This window comes from Pelophylax lessonae (genome assembly GCF_965119305.1).
Source record: "Pelophylax lessonae genome assembly, chromosome: 1".
NCBI lineage: Eukaryota > Metazoa > Chordata > Amphibia > Anura > Ranidae > Pelophylax > Pelophylax lessonae.
Window position 1 is genome coordinate 276,776,761 of NC_138768.1, and position 21,543 is coordinate 276,798,303.

General features: G+C 44.5%; 1 protein-coding gene across 1 annotated transcript in view; it reads right to left on the minus strand.

Moving 5' to 3' along the window:
* Positions 1–738: 738 nt before the first annotated feature.
* The window catches only part of LOC309543187 (hydroxysteroid 11-beta-dehydrogenase 1-like protein A), a 31,628-nt gene continuing 10,823 nt past the window's right edge, over positions 739–21,543 (minus strand). Inside the window, exons 3-6 of the mRNA XM_082242595.1 lie at positions 14,280–14,391; positions 6,023–6,211; positions 2,185–2,328; positions 739–1,066 (exon numbers count right to left, since the gene is read on the minus strand). Coding sequence (XP_082098721.1) covers positions 852–1,066; positions 2,185–2,328; positions 6,023–6,211; positions 14,280–14,391 — 660 coding nt within the window. The 3' untranslated portion in view covers positions 739–851. The remainder of the gene's footprint in view (positions 1,067–2,184; positions 2,329–6,022; positions 6,212–14,279; positions 14,392–21,543) is intronic.

Sequence of the window (21,543 nt, forward strand, 5' to 3'; positions counted from 1 at the left end):
TGGTGGATTTCTATGAAAAAAAAGTTTCAAAATGTAATTTTGTATGGTACCTTAAATGTAAAAAAATATCACGGACCGCACCATACCCACCCCCCCCCCCCCGGACCATACCAGGCCACGCACCATACCCCCCTCCCCCAGGACCACAGCATGACAGGGGACAGGACAGAGGACAGGACCCCCGCTCACTCACCCTGCATGGATATCTGCAGCAGCAGGCGGTGGAGGCTTCGGCTTCTTCCTCCTGTCTTCTGCGTCTCCTCCTCCATGCCCAATGGCATGGCTTCTCCTTTTGGCCAATCTGGAAACAGGTCTCAAGACCCGCTTCCTGATTGGCCAGGAGGAGGATCCGTGTGACAATAGCAAATTTTCATTTGCTATTGTCACACAACTGGGTGGGCTTGGGGTGCATTGCTCTGCGCCCCGAGCCCACCCTTTTTTTTTTTAGCCTATTAGTCTCTGGCTATAATCACATGGCTAAAAAAAAAAAAAGCCCCATTGAAGTCCATGCGTCCGGCGCCCTGCATGTAGATTAGGGGGCCGGACGCATGGATGGGGGGGCGGCACCCCTCCGCCCCCAATGAACCAGCCGCCACTGTCTAAAGGGTTCAATCAGATTGTAATGTGTGATGACCCTAATGAAGAAATTTATTCCACAAGTCCCCCCTCGAAATTATCTATTAATAATGCAGGAGTGTAATATCCAAATCGTTCTCAACTGTTTTCCTTTATTTGTGAGTATGAGAGATGATTACTTGTAATCCATAAGAGTTTTAATTTGAATGTTTAAAAACAGACAACGAAGATGTAAAAAAAAAAAAAAAAAAACTGTTCTGGTGTAAGAGCCCAGCTCATTGGATGTTTTCCAGAACATAAAACTTATCCAGGATATTTCCCATCAGAGTTGGAGCGAAGTCTCGAAATAAAACGAATGGCTTAATGCCCCAGTAAGGATAGAAGAGCTCTGGCCGTCTCAAGGCTGCCGCTTTCACCACCTCTTCAGCACAGACCTCTTTCGATGATGCTGTCATGGTTATTTTGTCGCCCACTTTTTTTACGGCATTTTCTGAAATAAATGACAATGTTGGCATTTCCATCACTCGCTAATCTTTAAAAGCTACAAAAGATGTAAGTGTGAGTCCCGGTTCACATATGTGCAATGACAGACATCGTATGTGATTCGGAGCGCAGTGTTCTGCGAATCACATGCGATGTCTATGCGATGCAAATTCAGACAAACAGATTGTATGGCTGAATTTGCATTGCATTCGGACACAACTCGCACAGGACCCTTTTTTTGGGTCCGCACCAGAATTGGGATCGCATGGTGATTTACACTTATGCGATCCGATTCATGTCCAAACTGACAGTTCGCACTGTCATATGCAAACTGATTGGGGGCTGTCGTTAACTTTGTATTGGCACCCCCAGCAATTCACATATGGCAGTGTGAACTTCGAGTTAAATCCGCAGTGGATTCGAAGGGTTCCCGCATCGCATATATGTGAACCGGCACTTAAAGATGAACATGTCACTGCTGCTTTTACAAGGTAATATCTGGGTTTGAAAACATATTTCCTGCACACAGAGAAGATTTATATCCTTTGTGACTATTGAGAAACATATTTTAATGAACTATTAATGCCCAGAGTTTAGTAGAGTTTGTAAGTTAAATATTACTCAGAATAATAAAATAGTAATATAAAAACTCCCCAGAATCATTCAGATTGATATAATTTTTTTTACTGACTGTAATTTAAAATTAAGTGCCTGTTCACACCACAATCTCTGCATTCACTGTGCGTTTCTGCATGCACATTTACATGTGTTTTCAGTGCATTTATATGTGCTTGCAGTGCGATTTCAGAGTGCTTACAGTGCATTTTTTGGGATACTTTATGTCTGCATCCTTTGCATATTTGTTGAAAAGTCTTTTCAACTGGCACTAAAGACTATATCATTTCTACATACACAGCACCATCTAGTGGCTGTATGAAAGAATCATGGAAAGGTGGCAATGGATGCAAGTATTTAGACTTAGCAATCCATATACAGTATATTTATTGTAATTTATACAAACTTGTTATAAGATTGTGTGGCTAAATATGAACTTTAAAATATGAGCTCAGGACATTGAAATTATAAAAAGAATTCGTACTTTAACCCAAAAGACAACTCTCTCACCTGTGTCAATGTATCCCAGAACAGCCACAGTGACAGAAACATTATTCTTTCTTAGTGTAAATTCTCTGCGGAGGGAGCTGTAAAAACCTTCCAAGGCAAATTTGGCTGCACAGTAGTTTGTGGTAAATGGAGCTCCAATTCGTCCTGCACAGAGTGAAATGAGTTTTACATCAAGTCCTAAACAATTAAACTCAGACTAAAACTGCCTAATCAATGGGTGCTCAATCTGTGGCCCTCCACCTGTTGTGGAACTACAAGTCCCATCATGGAAGTCCCATCATGCCTCTGCCTTTGGTAGCCGTGCTTGTAACTGTCAGCAGCTTGCAGTGCCTCATGGGACTTGTAGTTCTGCAACAGCTGGAAGGCTACAGGTTAAGCACCCATGGCCTAATTTATGATTTTTGTTTTAACAATGGATAATTTTTTTTATAAGTTGTCAAATACTTAGAAAAATAGTTTCATGGTAACATACAGACCAAAGTGGGAAGAATAATGACAAAATTTAGGTTCTATAAGGTCACGTCTGGATTTGTCTCAGGACCAGTGGCGGCTGGTGCTCCATTGGCCAGGGGGGCGGCAGACGGACCGCACCGCACCATACCCCCCCCAGACCACACCAGGCCGCTGCACACCTTAACCCCCCCCCCTCAACCCCCCCCAGACCACAGAGAAACAGGAGAGACAGGACAGGAGAGACAGGACAGGAGACAGGACAGGACCCCCCCTAACTCCCCCTGCCTGGACGCAGCAGCAGGCGGCGGCAGCTTCGGCTTCTTCCCCATCTACTGCGTCTCCTCCCTCCTCCTCAATGCCCAATGGAATGGCTTCTCCTTTCAGCCAATCGGGAAATGGGTCTCAAAACCCGCTTCCTGATTGGCCAGGAGGAGGATCCGTGTGACAATAGCAAATTTTAATTTGTTATTGTCACACAACTGCTCTGCGCCCCGATCCCACCCTTATTTTTAGCCTGTGAGAGCCTCTGGCTCTAATCACATGGTAAAAAAATAAAAAAGCCCCATTGAACTCCATGCGTCCGGCGCCCCGCATGTAGATTAGGGGTCTGGATGCATATATAAGGGGGGCGGCGCCCCTGCTCCCCATATACACAAGCCGCCACTGCTCAGGACTGTACTCCTAAGTCCTCTTGCACACTGCAGCTTAAAAAAGCTCAGTACAGCTTTTTTTTCTGAGCTAAAATGCAGCCCATTCATTGTAATGTGCCTATGCACACAGGCGCGTAAATGAGCGCCATGCATTCTTCAGTGAGAACAAAATAGAAGAACCTGCATTTTTGTACAGTAATTTACGCCTAATGCGCGCAAATACGCGAGATTGCGAACAAATGAACGTATATGAACATTCTGTGATCTGAAAAATGCTAATTTGCATATTTTACAGGAACGCGAGAATCCATTTGCGTGAAAAGACGCAAATTTGCACGTAAAGACGCAATTTTGCTCGAAAAGACGCAAATTTGCACAAACACATATGCACGAAAGTGCACTAGAATGTGCGATTTTCAATAAGACAAATACGCCTGAAATTTACGGCTGAAAAAGGAAATGCTCAAGCAGGAGTATCATGTGTAAGAGACCTAAGACTCTTCCCTATTTTCCTGGCTGCAGGATCTACTTTGCATATACCCCGAACCTAAGCCAACCTAAACCCAAGCCTAGAAACCCTCTTCTATGATAACAGCACCTGTACATTAAGCCCTTATAGACTTGAATAAGGCTGTACTTAGGAAGGTTGCTTTACTAAAGTCAAATAGGCCGTCCATTTGCAAAGGAACTTTGCCTAGTGAATGTGGTGAAATTTTGTTTTTCAAAGACTACCCTATCAAATGCAAAAAAAAAGAAAATACATTTTTGAAAAACAGCATTTTGATTGGATGAGGGAATTCAGTAAAGTGAACAGCCTATTTGCATTTAGTAAATTAACCCCATAATGTCTTCAGTTTTGGTACGACCCCATCAAAGACTTCGATGTCCAGTTCTGCACCTTCTTTTATGGTCTATGACTATGTGTTTCTGTATTGCTGTACTTGTTCTCAGAAACCTCCAAACACACACTCTTTTCCATTATATATATGGGATGTTGATGGCTAAAGACAATGATATCCAACCTGATTTCTACACCAGAGAATGGGAAAGAGACCTATGCCAATTTTATCAGAGGTAGACTGGTCAAAGCCTTTGTCTTTACCCATAAATGTACAATCTCCAGCTACAAACAGGAGATAAAGTACAAAATCCTGTCTATATATCTATATTCTCAGCCAAAAAAAAGAAAAAGAATATATATTAGGCCACCATTTCTTTACAGCTACCCACCAGCTAATACTCCTCCAGGGTGGGTTCACACTGGTGCGAATTGGATGTGGGTTTCGCCGCATCCAATTCCCATGTCAGGAGAGTGTGACCAGCTTTCAATGGAGCCGCTTCATACAGCTCCGGGACAGCTGCGGAGTGGTTTGCAGGAAATTCGTGTGCGTCTTCTGGTCCGAATTCGGCCCTGAAATGGTAAACTGGACACTCCGGACCCCCTGCTGCGAGCCGCTCTGCAATCCAATGTGAACCCAGCCTCACTGAAAATCCTCCAGTACTCCCTGCATAACCTGATAACCTGTTGAGTAGATTTGGTCAATGGCACCATGAGCATGGCTAGCTTTTAGTTGAGGGTTCAGATAAATGAGGACCATTCAAAACCAAGTAGAATGAATGAACGCATTTTTCTTAATCCCCTGCAGACCTACCTTTTATTCTCCACACCTTTTTCTAACATATCTTTTCTGTACATATTAAACAATTGAAACAAATTTCTATGACCAAAAATCCTGAACTGAAGCGATCCAACCAACTTTTTTTAATTTTTTATTTTTTTACTCTTTCTGTTATCGTCAAACCTATCCCCTTCTTTTTACCTCCAAAAGCTTTGTCAAAGTACCTAACAATGAGTACATGGGAACATCTACATTGTGTGTTTCTCCTACTAATTTATGTCCGAACAAGAAGGTATCTAGTCTGCGTGAGCAAACAATATGATGAAAGCAGAATTCTAGGTATGGATATTTTTACATAGTTACAATGGTTTAGTTTGGACCAATGTAAGTACGTATGTTACATACCTGAATGATCCTTGTGGAAGCTGGAAATCATTTAAGTAGTCACCGCTACTGCAATGATCGCTGTTAGCGTCCTGGTTCTGTGTCGCTTGGAATGGGTGCCATTCAGAGAACACTTTGCATTTTCTGAATTAATGCAAAGTGCTCTCTGATTGGACAAGGTGGGGATCTCTGACAGGAGAGCTGCCTTGAATTGTTTACATTCCAAACGGCTCTTCTGTCAGTCTAGCTGAAGATTGCAGGAGGCCAGGGGCGATCGCGCCGGCTCCTCCCGCGGTCTGTCTACGGCTGTGTCTAATCTCAGCGGGTCTGGCGGTATGCGCACGCCACGAGACAGCGTGCACCTAATCATGATCTACGTAATTATGCCCAGCCGAGCCGCCTTGCCACTGTAAATCTGCGTCAGCAAGTGGTTAAAAACTGATTACCATTTTGATGTATTTTAGATATGCTTTTGAAGGTTAATTGACCCTGTTTATTTTATTTATTTATTACAGGTCATTTTATAGCGTCATCGTCATCTAACTCACATTCATACATACACATATTTGAGCCAATTTAGACAGGAGCCAATTAACCTAACAGCATGTCTTTGGAGTATTTATTCTGCATATTGAATTTCACATACTTCTTCTCTGTAAACCTGTTTCCAATTTTCACATTGAAAACATATTTTACTAAAACCAAAGCTTGCCATAAATTTAAGAAACCTACCACTCATTGAAGACATAATGACAATGCTGCCTTCAGATTTTTGCAGTGCTTTTAATGCTGTGGATGTCAGCTGGATGTAACTGAGATAGTTGACATTGATGGAACTCAGCACATCCTTCATGTCACCTTGAAAATATCCAAATGACCCAGATCCTCCCACATGATTTAAAACTAGATAATCCACGCCACCTACATAAAAACAAAAGCAGAAGAAGATCACTGCAGCGCTGTCAACTTTAAAGGAAAAAAAAATTGTATTTTCAAACAGTTTAAATGTAATATAATTTTAACATTAAACTAAAAATTATTTTTTGCAGTGCCTTCCTATTTTTACTAACTTGCATATTTTGAATATTACATTCCCTTAAGATTTGTATAGTGGCCCCCTCTAGTGGTAATCTGTATGTCAGGTGCCCTGCTGTCAAAGTGTAATATACTTACAATAAAACATAAAGCTATGTCGAAGATTTTGATAGGAATAAATTAAAAAAAGCAATATTAGGACACAAATACATTTTTATTATAAACTGCTGCTGAAGGCTACTTTCAGTTCTGGCCGCATATTTGAAGGCTGTGGTGCTTGGTCGCGTGATTTTTGCTAAAGGGAGGATCAGGCACTTTGAATTCTGATCTTTCCTTAAAATTACATGACTGGTTCTGAGGCATGTGGTCAGCATTAATGAAAGTAATAAGTAACATTTTATTCAGCAAAAGTATTTTAGCTTTTCTAGTGCTCTATGTTTATTAAGTCTATTAATATAGTTTTATGTTGTGGTCTTCTATTGCCGCTTGTACCATCAATATCACCACCCTTCAGTAATGCCCCGTACACACGTGCAGATTGTCGGCCGACGACCGATCGGCCGATTGTAGGCTTGTGTATGATGCTTCCGACAGCCGACAGCGCACTTTCGGCCGAACAGAATCTGTCATGCAAGCATTAAAATTTTTGTAAGCCGACACCAGAACGGCCGATTGTTCGCCAGTCAGTACAGATTTCGGCCGACAGACAGCAGATTAGCAAGACTGGGCATGCTCAGAAAAGAAAAAAAGACAAGGAAAGTGAACCATCACATGACATCACTTCTGCAGTCGGCTGTTGTTGGCCGACAAAATTCGTGTGCAGTCTTTTGCACTTTTCAACAGACAAGACAGCCCGCGGACAAAAGACGGCCGATCGTTCGGCCGACGATCGGTACGTGTGTACGAGGCATAAGGCTATAAGGTGCTCATTAGGTTGTACCTGGTCCAAACATACTCATATGTTTTCTGGACATTCTAGACCATGCCAGACTACAGACGATGTCCTCCATATATGGTGGACCTGCCCGATGCTGGGCCGCTCTGATCCAAAGTGTTTATTCTTTTACACACATTATTCGAAATTTGCTTCTCCAAAGACCCCTGGCTAGTACTTTTACATTTTAAACCCTAGGGTATTACCAAAAAACAGTTTAAACTACTCCACTTTGTCCTACCAGCTTCCAAATTACTGATAGCCAGGGCAAGGAAAAACGATTTACTCATATCTCGGAGATTGTTGTCTTTTTTTAAAATGAACAGTTAACCACATTTTCATGAATAACTATAATAAATTTCACAAAATCTGGGACCTATGGATTGCATATTGCCATCCTACTATCACTAAAGTGGGCTCACACTGCAATGAGCATGGATGGTGCCTGGGGCCCTCCCAAATTAAGCCTTTTCTCTCCTCCAAATCCCTTCTTCCCTATTTATCTCTCTTTCTTTTTCTTCTCTTTACCTTTTCTTCCTTTTTTTCCTTCCGTTTTCTCTGATTCTGTTGTGCACTCTGTAAATTATTACTTACATCATCTGCTGTTTATATATTTCTTCAATCCCTAAATAGTTCTCGATTTTGAGAACATGAAAGTTGGCCTTCCAACCACTATTTGTAGTGGATTTTGCTCTGTTTAATGAATTCTCATTCCACAGACTGATTTACGGAACATCAATATGCTTGAACCATTTGTTGTTTTTATATTGTAAAACCAATAACCATATTGAAATGAATAAATAGCTTTATGTTAACTTGTGGTTTCATCTAAGAAAAGCTCAATTAATGTAGTATCTCAAAGACATAAGATGATCAGCCAGAGCTGTTTGGAAGCAGCCGTAGGTATTTCATGACTTACCAGTTGGACTGGTCATCCAACCATGGGCATCCGCAGGTAGGGGCAAGGGGGGGCAAATCCCCCCCCCCCCCCCCGGAATCTTAACTTCCTATTTAAAGTGGCTGTTAAGCCACTTTATTCCATCCTGTCTGGTCTGTTTAATAATCCTGTGTGCCCGTGTGTATGTGTTTTAAAAAATAAGTTGTTCTTTACAAGCTTTTATAGCGCCGAGCACCGCTCACGTGACCCGTTGGATCTCTTCTTTTCCCGTCTGACAGCTACCTGCCACGGGCGGAGCCGATTAATCCACGCTGACGTCAGTCGGGAGGGGAGGGGGAGAGGAGGAGAGAGGCAGCGGGTCACATGAGCGGCGATTGGCACTCTGAAAACGTATTTTTATAAAACACAGACCCAGGGGCACGCAGGATTATTAAATAGATTGTAGACAGGATATGAAACTTTAAATGAAATTACAGGAGCTGGAGGGGAGGAAGGACGGGGGAGAGAGGACAGAGGAGGACAGGAGGGCTGCGGATAATGGAGGCACGTAAACTGACCACGGTGTCAGGGCTCAGCAGCCATGGTATATGGTGGTCAGTTCACAGAGGGGAGGACATAGCCAGGAGCATGGGTGACCATAAAATTATGCCCACCCCTAAAAAAAGTTCTGCGGACGCCCATGCATCCAACACTAATTATTTCACAATCTTCCTTATATGAATTTCTTAGAGAGGCACTTAACCTACCATCTTTTTCCTGCCAATTGCACTATGGTGATTTGCTGAAGATAAATGGGCTATTCTTTTTGTAAGGTCATTTTCATTTGCAAGGAAATTTTCTCTTAGCTTAGTGAATGCGATGAAATTTCACTCTGCAAAGAATATGCAATCATGTGTCAGGGAAAACAAACAATAGTACTGTATTTGCTCATGATTGGGTGATTGAAGTCATCAGAGCTTCACCTGATTCACTAAGCACTGGGGAAAATGTAACCTGTTTGCCTCCATATCAACACCTATATGTTCCTTTAAAATGGAACTAAACTGTATCTGACCACCAAATACTGAAAAACTTTTTAATTCATTAATATTCAAAACAAACACCCATCCATCCATGTTTCCATGATTTATTTAATGAGAAACAACTTAAAAAAACACCCCTAGCATTTCGAGCTGCAGCCATCTTAGGTAAGAGCAGATGATTGACGTAGCATTTACTTCCTGGAATTATTATAATTATTATTTTACAGTCAACAGTTTGTGCAGTGCTTTACAATATGAGGGAAAACAATACAGTTGCAATACAATTCAATACAGGAGGAATTTGAGGGCCCTGCTCATTAGAGTTTACAATCTAGAAATCAATCTGCCCTTAGCTTAGGCATGCAGACGGCAGAAAGGTGTGTTTTGCTGAGAAAGCACCTCCTTCCCTGCTCCAGATGAAAGAAAAATTCCCCCTGAAGACGCCTGAGATGTATGACATAGTTTTGGCCTAGGCCAGAAACCAGGAAGCAACTGAAGAAATGTAAAAATAAGTTTAAAACAAGTAAATAAAATATACCGTCCTATCTATTTACTAATGCTAGCAGCATAAGGATTTAAAATAGCTATTGTTGATTGAGAGAGTTTAGTTCTGCTTTAAAGCGGAGTTCCGGGCACAGAAATGATTTTTTGCTGAACATACCCCCGGGACAGTCAGGGCTAGCACATTCCACAATGGCTAGCCTCTGATCTGTCCCGGTTCGCACTTACCTTTTAGAAGAAATACTTACTTAGAAAATTTCTTCCACAGCGTTTCCATCTCTGTTGTGGGCAGCTGAAGCCGGCGCGGTCCTCTTCTCTGTCTTCTTCCGCGTCTTCGTGTCCCAGAATGCACTGCACCGGCCCCTCTCGTCACTTCCGGTGCGGCGCCGCATTCCTAAACAGCTTCTGGGCATGCCCAGAAGCTGTTTAGCAGGGGAATGCGGCGTCGCCCGGAAATGACGAGCGGGCCGGTGCCGTCGCATTGATTCCTGGGAGCTATGACGTTTAGCTCCCAGGAATCATCGCGAGGCAGGAAGTGACGGGGTGAGCCGCGGCTCCGAGGGAGGAAGCAGTCAGAGGTGATTATTTACGATCTTCAATAAAAAGGTGAGTAAACAAAAAAAATAAAAATAACTATCCAATTCCTTTTCAGGTGAGCTCTACCTAGCGGAGGGGCACAAAAAAAAAATTGTTTTTGTGCCCGGAACTCCGCTTTAATTCCAGGAATGTATTTCTAGCTGCCACCACCAGCTTAGACCATGAACATTTACTGTGCAGTCAGCTGTTGGGAATGATAATAATGCCTGGTTCTCGCTCAGCAAGGTTTATTAACATTGTTTTATTGGTTGCTGTGCTCTGGCAATATTTAGCCTGGTTTAGAATGTACTTCTTCTTTGTATTCTTTGTATGCTTTGTATTTCTGGACAATGTCTGTTAATTCTGATTTTGTACAAGTCTGCTTTTCTTTTATACCGTATACAAGTTTAAACAGATATTTAAATGGCTTACTTTATCTCTTCTAGTTTTTTCCTAGGGTTAGCATACAAGCTCCTTCTCTAATTAAAAAAATCCTATTATACATTTTTGTACATGAAGGAACCTTCAAAGTTATGGAGACCTTTTATGAGTAACAGAAAGACATACTACAAAATGTGCCCCACATTATTAAAGAATTCCTGGCAAAAACTGAAACTGGTGAGTGAGCTACTAATACTGTCCATCAAACACTGCAACCGCGTCTAGAGAGCACCTCACAGGGTCATGGGATGTGTATGTGCTGTGTAAGGCTCCATTCACACTTGTACAAAGTTGCAGGACTTTGGAGTGCAAGTTTGTTGTAACTTTAAGGCAAGTTTGGATTGGTTCGATTTGGATGCAACTTTGGTTTTGACCAATGATAATGGCCAATTGTTGCACAACTTTCGCATGTATAACATTCAGGTGTGACTTTCATGTGACTTTAAGGGGTTCACATTGCAGTTCATGGCACTCATGTCACATGAAAGTCGGACCAAAGTAGTGTAGGAACCTTTTTGAAGTCGCTACGACTTTAAAGTAAATGTAAAGTCTTGTTTATTTTTTCTATTAAAATAACAAACATGTCATACTTACCTCCTCTGTGCAGTTGGTTTTGCACAGAGCAGCCCCCATCCTCCTCTTCTTGGGCTCCTGGCTGGAACTCCTGGCCCCTCCCTCCTGTTGAGTGCCCCCACAGCGAGCAGCTTGCTATGGGGGCACCCGAGCTGAGATGCAGCTCCGTGTATTCATTCAGTCACGGAGCTGCGGTCCGGCCCCACCCCTTCTCTCTCCTGATTGGCTAACTGAGTTTGATTGACAGCAGCGGGAGCCAATGGCGCTGCTGCTGTGTCTCAGCCAATCAGGAGGGAGAGTCCCGGATGGATAGAGAGGGGGCTCAGGTAAGTATTGGGGGGGTTGAGGGGGGCTGCTGCACACAGAAGGCTTTTTATCTTAATGCAAATAATGCATTCAAATAAAAAACCTTCTGCCTTTACAACCACTTTAAGTCTCACATATTTGAACAGTTGTCATTGAAAAACATGGGGTCCGACTTTAGTGTCCAAAACACACACATATTTTGCCAGAACACCATGGATCAAATAGTCTGAAGCTTTTATTGCAGAAAGATCACATCAAAAGAACCAAGTGCAACATATCATGGACCCCTTTATCAGGCATGTGATAAAGTGCATACTGTGATACAAAAGTACAAGTCGCACAAGTGTGGACGGAGCCTTACTACCTTGTAACTTCCTCTGTCTATGACCTTTTCCTAATTAAATTTCTAGACACTTCTGAATCTCAGTGGTGGCTTTTGGAATCTTCTTAGTACTGACATATTTTATAGATTATGCAGTGCTTTCTGTAAGTAACATTGAGGCCTCATTCACACTGACCATTTATCCCATGTGCCTCAAATCCTGGCATTTTTGGGTGGCCAGGATTGTAGGTGCATTCTGCATTTCAGACAAACATCCCTGAATGCATACAGCACTAAATGCAAGTGTCATACAGTACAGTGTCCAGGGGCGTAACTACAGGGGTTGCAATTGCAACCGGGCCCCATGCTCCAGGGGGCCTGTGTGGCTCTCCTTTACACCTGGATAGGAGGGGCGGTGGGGGCAGCATGTAGAAAAATCACTGTCCTCCTTTTTCCTCCTGTAGCTGCAAATAGAAAATGGAGGAGCTTGGTTAATCTGTATGCTGCCCCCGCCACTCCTCCTATCCAGTTCACTTGTGTTCTGCTGTCTCTGGGCCCCTGTGTGCTCCCCTGGTCCCCCCCCCCCCACTGTGCTCCCTCCCCTCTCCTGCCAGCTGCTGCAGGGGATGTGTCACAATAGAGAACCAGGAAGTGGTCGGTAAATATGTAATTTACCAGCTCCTTCCTGTTCTGAATGGACAGAGTCATGTGGGTGAACTTCCAGGATCACAAAGGTCACACTTGCAACTGGGCCCTGGCATTCCACTTGCAACCTGCCCTGGCATTCCACCACCATGGGGAGGCCTTTTGATGGCAGGAAGGGGGCCCACTGCAGAACTTGTGAAAGGGTCCGGCTGCGGGACTGTAATAAAGGGCCCCAGGATCAGTGGGAAGAGCCCCAGGCTTGAAGGGAAGGGCCCCGGCCAGGGGTCCAGAGGGCCCTTCATGGTTTCTTGCACCGGGGCCCTGAAGGTTCTAGTTACGCCTCTGACAGTGTCCATGCATTAAATATTTCAATCTAAATAGATTGCTGGCAGCAGGGCTGGACGCTGTACCTGTGCCTCCTGGGTGGCCAAAAATGCTGGGATTTGATGCACAAGGGGTAATCGTCAGTGTGTATGGGGGCTTACAAAGTCTACAAAGGGCCCCGGATGCAAAAGGACATCCAGCTTCCTTGCTTTGCGGCCCTTTTGGCACCTGAGTAGCCGATGTGAAAGCTGACAACCATTGTAGTAATTGGTGTTATTACAGTGATAGCCGAAATCTTCTAGGTCTCCCTCTGCACGCTGACCACAGAGGGTCACTGACTCAGCACTGCCGCCATTCACAGAACTCCCTGTACTTTTTCTGTTTCAATATTTTTATAGAAGGTTTTGCATATTGAAAGACAGTCCACTGTCAATATATGTAGTAATAATCTTGCAGCATAGATAAAGGAAGTAACAAAAATAGACATACAGGAATACCTTGGTTTGCAAGCATAATTAGTTTGTAAGCCAAAGCACTCGTATATCAAAGCATGTTTCTGACTAATAAATAATGGAAACTCAGATGATTCCCTCCACAACCATTTATTGGTATAAATAAAGATATGCTGCTATCATATCTATAGTATAGTACTATATAAGCATGCCACCCCCTCTGTTAAATAACATTATGTGTCCCTGTGCCTGTGCTGTATCTAAAAGATGTGGATTTTTACCTATACAGTACTGTATCAGAGTGTCTCCCAGCGCTCACGTGACTCCTCGGCTCTCTGCTCCTCTCCTCCTCTCCTCCCCTCTTCCCCGGCTGATGTCAGCGGGAGTGCTCAGCCCTACCCGCCAGAGAGAGCAGAGAGACGAGGAGTCACGTGAGTGTCGGGAGACGCTCTGATATAAGGTATATTCTGCATCTTTTTTATACAGCACAGTCAAAGGGACACATAATGTTGTTTAACAGAGAGGGCATGGCATGATTATACTGCACTAAAGCACTTTAACATTGCTTAATCATTTTACCTTTGTGAGTGTAATACTGCTCGTATATCAAGACAGCGCTCGCATATCAGGGCAAAATTTTAAAAATATTGTTGCTTGTCTTTTAAAACACTTGTTAACTAGATTACTCACAAACCAAGGTAATTCTGTAAGGATAAGGAATTTGTAACACGATTAACAATAATTTAAAGGTCATGTGATCTAACATAGCAAAAGTGCATATCAGTAAGGTATTCAGCCCTGTACTTTTTCAGTGAATACAAGGTGTTCTCTGATTGGATGAGGTAGAGAGGAGGGGCGGTGAACTATTTAAATCTGTATGAAGTGGTCCACAGAAGCAATAGAATGATTGAAAGACGCAGAAAGTTAAGAATTGTATGTGTATTTGTAGTTCATATTTACCTAATTTGTCAATAGCTTCTTGGGCCACATGCTGAGCTGAAGTCAAGTTCCCCATATCAGAGACGACATAATGCGCTGAACTGGCCCCTAGCTGAAGACACCTGTTTGCAACCTATAAAACAAAAATAATATTTTACATTTGCAATTTGTGGCTGAAGATGGCCACCCAAGCCAATTTGATTTAGGTAATCTGTTAAATATTACTTAAGCCCATTAGTATGTGACTTCTTACCATTGAACCTGAGAAAGCCCTCAAAAGGTGTTAATTTACTAAGGCGGTAGAGCAAGTTCATTTTGAAAACTGAATTTTAACTAATCTTAATAAATGAGGGGAAGCTAAGTGAAAACTCACTTTAGTAAAGAACACCCAACCATGTGCAAGGAAAATGAATGAAAATTTGGATTTTTTCTACAGCTTACCTGTAAAATCCTTTTCTTGGAGTACATCATGGGACACAGAGCAGCCATAATAATTACTATCTGGGTTATACGCCACCTATAGGTGAATGGATGCTGGCAACCAAAAAGACAGGAAGTCCCCCTCTATATAACCCCTCCCATACAGGAAGTACCTCAGTTTTGTAGTAAGCAATAAGCATCCCAGACAAGAGGGGAGGGACCTCTGTGTCCTGTGATATACTCCAAGAAAAGGATTTTACAGGTAAGCTATAGCAAAAATTCAATTTTCTTTATCGTAAATCACGGGACACAGACCAGCCCTAATAATTACTATCTGGGACGTCCCAAAGCAATGCACTTGAGGGAAGGGGGACGCTAAATACGAAAAAACGGCTGTCAGACTGCAAAGATTCACATACCTGTCTGCAGCACACTGCTGCCAAATGCAGAATCCTCCCAGGTCCTAACATTCACCTGACAGAATCTAGTTAATGTACTGTATGTACTGAAGACCAAATCATGGCTCTGCAAATCTGAGCCATAGAAGCTTGATGGTTAACTGCCCAAGAAGCACCTACTCTTATGGTAGAGTGTGCCTTTACTGGAAAAGGTGGAACCTTTCCCTTTAAACCATACGCCTGGATAATGACCTGGCGAATCCATTGAGAAATTGTAGCCCTAGATGCTGCCTTCCCTTTGCTGGGCCCTTCTGGCAGCAGGAACAAATGGTCAGTCTTCCGAATCTGAGCTGACTTTCTCAAATAGACCTTAAATGCACGTACTACATTGAGAGAATGTAACAACTTTTCCTCTGCTGTTTGGAAAAAGGAAGACAGTATAATGTTTTGACTCAAATGAAAAGCAGACACCATCTTGGGCAAAAACCTTGGGTGTGGAAGTACTGTAGAATCACCCTATCTTGATGTAAGATCAAAAATGGCTCCTTACAAGAAAGAGCTGCTAACTCTGATACTCTTCTAGCTGAAGTTACTACAACCATAAAGACTACCTTTCTGGTCAAAAGAACTAGAGGAATATGCCGAATGGGTTAAAATCCCAAAGACACAACGGTGGCCTAACTGGCGGAAGCATACGTAGCACCCCTTGTTTAAAGACTCGGACCAAGGAATGCAAAGCAATCGGTCTTTGAAAAAAGACTGACAAGGCTGAAATTTGACCTTTAATAGTGCCTAAGGCTAGCTTCATATCTACCCTTACTTGCAAGAAGGCTAGAATTCTTCTGATGATATATTTATGGGGATGCCACTTCCTGGCCTCACACCAAGAAATGTAAGACTTCCAGACTCTGTAATAAATGCCCCTAGAGACTGGTTCCTAGCGTTTATCACGGTAGAGGCTGCAGGACCAGATATACCCCGCTCCCTCAAAATCCAGGCTTCAATAACCAAACCGTCAAATTTAGAGATTGTAAAGCAGGGTGGAATATCGGACCCTGAGAGAGCAGGTCCGGACACAGTGGGAAAACCCATGGCCTTCCCACCACCAACCTTAGAATTTACGCATACCAAATCCTCCTGGGCCAAGCCGGAGCCACCAGGATTACTGGTTTCCCTTCTTCCCGAATCCTGTGCAGAAGTTGTGGCAGCAGCTGGACCAGGGGGAAAGGCATAAATCAGGGGGAACTGCTCCCAGGGAGTCACCAAGGGATTCACTCCAACTGCTAGCGGATCCCTGATTCTGGACACAAATTTGTCCAACTTTTTGCTAAACCTGGATGCCAACAGATATACAGTGGGTACGGAAAGTATTCAGACCCCCTTAAATTTTTCACTCTTTGTTATATTGCAGCCATTTGCTAAAATCATTTAAGTTCATTCTTCTGCCTCATGAATGTACACATAGCACCCCATACTGACAGAAAAACACAGAATTGTTGACATTGTTGCAGATTTATTAAAAAAGAAAAACTGAAATATCACATGGTCCTAAGTATTCAGACCCTTTGCTGTGACACTCATATATTTAACTCAGGTGCTTTACATTTCTTCTGATCATCCTTGAGATGGTTCTACACCTTCATTTGAGTCCTGCTGTGTTTGATTATACTGATTGGACTTGATTAGGAAAGCCACACACCTGTCTATATAAGACCTTCCAGATCACAATGCATGTCAGAGCAAATGAGAATCATGAGGTCAAAGGAACTGCCTGAAGAGCTCAGAGACAGAATTGTGGCAAGGCACACATCTGGCCAAGGTTACAAAAAGATTTCTGCTGCACTTAAGGTTCCTAAGAGCACAATGGCCTCCATAATCCTCAAATGGAAGACGTTTGGGACGACCAGAACCCTTCCTAGAGCTGGCTGTCCGGCCAAACTGAGCTATCGGGGGAGAAGAGCCTTGGTGAGAGAGGTAAAGAAGAACCCAAAGATCACTGTGGCTGAGCTCCAGAGATGCGGTCAGGAGATGGGAGAAAGTTGTAGAAAGTCAACCATCACTGCAGCCCTCCACCAGTCGGGCTTTATGGCAGAGTGGCCCGATGGAAGCCTCTCCTCAGTGTAAGACACATGAAAGCCCGCATGGAGTTTGCTAAAAAACACCTGAAGGACTCCAAGATGGTGAGAAATATAATTCTAAGCGGTATGTGTGGAGAAAACCAGGCACTGCTCATCACCTGTCCAATACAGTCCCAACAGTGAAGCATGGTGGTGGCAGCATCATGCTGTGGGGGTGTTTTTCAGCTGCAGGGACAGGACGACTAGTTGCAATCGAGGGAAAGATGAATGCGGCCAAGTACAGGGATATCCTGGACAAAAACCTTCTCCAGAGTGCTCTGGACCTCAGACTGGGCCGAAGGTTTACCTTCCAACAAGACAATGACCCTAAGCACACAGCTAAAATAACGAAGGAGTGGCTTCTCAACAACTCCGTGACTGTTCTTGAATGGCCCAGCCAGAGCCCTGACTTAAACCCAATTGAGCATCTCTGGAGAGACCTAAAAATGTCTGTCCACCAACGTTTACCATCCAACCTGACAGAACTGGAGAGGATCTGCAAGGAGGAATGGCAGAGGATCCCCAAATCCAGGTGTGAAAGACTTGTTACATCTTTCCCAAAAAGACTCCTGGCTGTATTAGATCAAAAGGGGGCTTCTACTAAATACTGAGCAAAGGGTCTGAATACTTAGGACCATGTGATATTTCAGTTTTTCTTTTTTAATAAATCTGCAACAATGTCAACAATTCTGTGTTTTTCTGTCAGTATGGGGTGCTATGTGTACATTCATGAGGAAGAAGAATGAACTTAAATGATTTTAGCAAATGGCTGCAATATAACAAAGAGTGAAAAATTTAAGGGGGTCTGAATACTTTCCGTACCCACTGTACATCTGGGACCCCCCAGTGTTGACAAATGAATGCAAGGATCTTGGGATGTAAGGACCATTCCCCTAGAAACATCTGCTGGCGACTCAGAAAGTCTGCCTGCCAGTTTTCTATTCCTAGAATAAACAGGCATGTAACTAATTTCTCCACCCAGGATAGGATGTGACCCACCTCCTTCTGGGCTGACTGACTCTTGATGCCCCCCTGATGGTTGATATAGGACACAGCCGTGGCATTGTCGGATTGTATCCTGAGGGGGCAAACCCAAAGTCTGGGAGTCCAGTACCTTAATGCCCGAAAACCACTCGGATTTCCAGGATATTGATGAGGAAGCTGCTTTCTTACCAGGACCATTTACCTTGGACAGTGGCGTCCTCCAGAACTGCTCCCGAGCCAGAGAGACTGGCATCTGTAGTCACCACCTTCCAGACTACTGGAAGAAAGGATTTCCCGCGCTCCAAATTCCTGGCTAACAACCACCAACCTAGACTCGGAGGTACCCTAGGTACTAGAGACATGTGACAATCTAGGGCCTGGATCCTTTTGCTCCATGCTGACAGAATGTTTTTCTGTAAAGGTCTGGAATTGAATTGGGCATAAGGAACTGCTTCGAATGAGGACACCATCTTCCCTAGCAGACTAGAAAACTTGAGGTACTTACTTTAGTGTACTCAAAGCTTGTACCAAGCTGTAACAGCTTATCACGCTCACAGCACAGTTATCCCAAAGTAACAGTAAACATCCACCCACATTGACTCACGCACCCAGCTGCAGCTGCTCTGTGTCCCATCCAGCTTCTGACAGAAGCTCACGCCGCCGGGAACACTCATTAAATGCCACGCTGTCTCCACCTTTTACTGCGCATTTGCATGCCACGTGCACGCCAACGCATCATGGACACACCCCCTCCCGGATCCACATGCACGCTCGTGCTTGTAAATAGGCTGAACTTGCGCGCGCTTGATCTCCAGCCGCAGGGATGACCACCGAAGGTGCTCCCTGAACCTAGAGCCACAGAGGGTAAGCGGATGGAGACATAAAACATGGCACCCAGTATCTGTTAAATTAGAAGGTAACAGCGCATCGTAATTAAAGTGAACTTACCATTCCTGCCGCAGGATTCTGCCTATAACTAGAATCCAATCTTCACCCATCACGGCGGCTTCTGTCACTTGTCGACCTCAAGGACCGGGTCCCCCTAATTTATTTGGCCTCTCCCTTAGACCCAGTGGCGGCTGGTGATCAAAATTTTTTGGGGGGAGCGCAAAAAGAAAAATGTAATAGGTATTGCTTCGCGGTAAAAAACGCGGTAAAAAATTGCGTGACTTTGAGGTCATGGTAAAGGCATGGCACAGGTGATGGTATAGGCATGGCACAGGTGATGGTACAGGCATGGTACATATGATGGTATAGGCATGGCACAGGTGATGGTATAGGCATGGCACAGGTGATGGTATAGGCATGGCACAGGTGATGGTACAGGCATGTCACATGTCATGGTACAGGAGATGGTATAGGCATGGCACAGGTCATGGCACAGATGATAGTATAGGCATGGCGCAGGTCATGGTACAGGCATGGCACAGGTGATGGTACAGGTATGTCACAGGTGATGGTAAGGGCATGGCACAGGTGATGGTACAGGCATGTCACAGGTGATGGTATAGGCATGTCACAGGTCATGGTATAGGCATGTCACAGGTCATGGTAAGGGCATGTCACAGGTCATGGCACAGGTCATGGTACAGGCATGTCACAGGTCATGACACAGGTATGGCACAGGTCATGGTACAGGCATGGCACAGGTCATGGTAAGGGCATGTCACAGGTCATGTCAGAGGTCATGGCACAGGTCATGACACAGGTCATGCCACAGGTCATGACACAGGTCATGGTACAGGCATGGCACAGGTCATGGTAAGGGCATGGCACAGGTGATGGTACAGGCATGTTACAGGTGATGGTATAGGCATGTCACAGGTCATGGTAAGGGCATGTCACAGGTCATGGCACAGGTCATGGTACAGGCATGTAACAGGTCATGGTAAGGGCATGTCACAGGTCATGGCACAGGTCATGACACAGGCATGTCACAGGTCATGGTAAGCGCATGGCAAAGGTGATGGTACAGGCATTTCACAGGTGATGGTACAGGCATGTCACAGGTCATGGTACAGGAGATGGTATAGGCATGGCACAGGTCATGGCACAGGTCATGGCACAGGCATGGCACAGATGATAGTATAGGCATGGCGCAGGTCATGGTACAGGCATGGCACAGGTGATGGTACAGGTATGTCACAGGTGATGGTAAGGGCATGGCACAGGTGATGGTACAGGCATGTCACAGGTGATGGTATAGGCATGTCACAGGTCATGGTATAGGCATGTCACAGGTCATGGTAAGGGCATGTCACAGGTCATGGCACAGGTCATGGTACAGGCATGTCACAGGTCATGACACAGGTATGGCACAGGTCATGGTACAGGCATGGCACAGGTCATGGTAAGGGCATGTCACAGGTCATGTCAGAGGTCATGGCACAGGTCATGACACAGGTCATGCCACAGGTCATGACACAGGTCATGGTACAGGCATGGCACAGGTCATGGTAAGGGCATGGCACAGGTGATGGTACAGGCATGTCACAGGTGATGGTATAGGCATGTCACAGGTCATGGTAAGGGCATGTCACAGGTCATGGCACAGGTCATGGTACAGGCATGTAACAGGTCATGGTAAGGGCATGTCACAGGTCATGGCACAGGTCATGACACAGGCATGTCACAGGTCATGGTAAGCGCATGGCAAAGGTGATGGTACAGGCATTTCACAGGTGATGGTACAGGCATGTCACAGGTGATGGTACAGGCATGTCCCAGGTCATGGTAAGGGCATGTCACAGGTCATGGCACATGTGATGGTACAGGCATGTCACAGGTGATGGTATAGGCATGTCACAGGTCATGGTAAGGGCATGTCACAGGTCATGGCACAGGTCATGGTACTGGCATGTCACAGGTCATAGCACGGGTCATGGTACAGGCATGGTACAGGTCATGGTAAGGGCATGGCACAGGTGATGGTATAGGCATGTCACAGGTCATGGTAAGGGCATGTCACAGGTCATGGCACAGGTCATAGTACAGGCATGTCACAGGTCATGGCACAGGTCATGACACAGGCATGGCACAGGTATGTCACAGGTCATGGTAAGGGCATGGCACAGGTCATGACACAGGCATGTCACAGGTCATGGTACAGGCATGTCACAGTTCATGGTAAGGGCATGGCACAGGTGATGGTACAGGCATGTCACAGGTCATGGTATAGGCATGTCACAGGTCATGGTCAGGGCATGGCACAGGTCATGGTACAGGCATGGCGCAGATCATGGCACAGGTCATGGTAAGGGCATGGCACAGGTCATGGTACAGGCATGTCACAGGTCATGGTAAGGCCATGGCACAGGTCATGGTAAGGGCATGGCACAGATCATGGTACAGGCATGTCACAGGTCA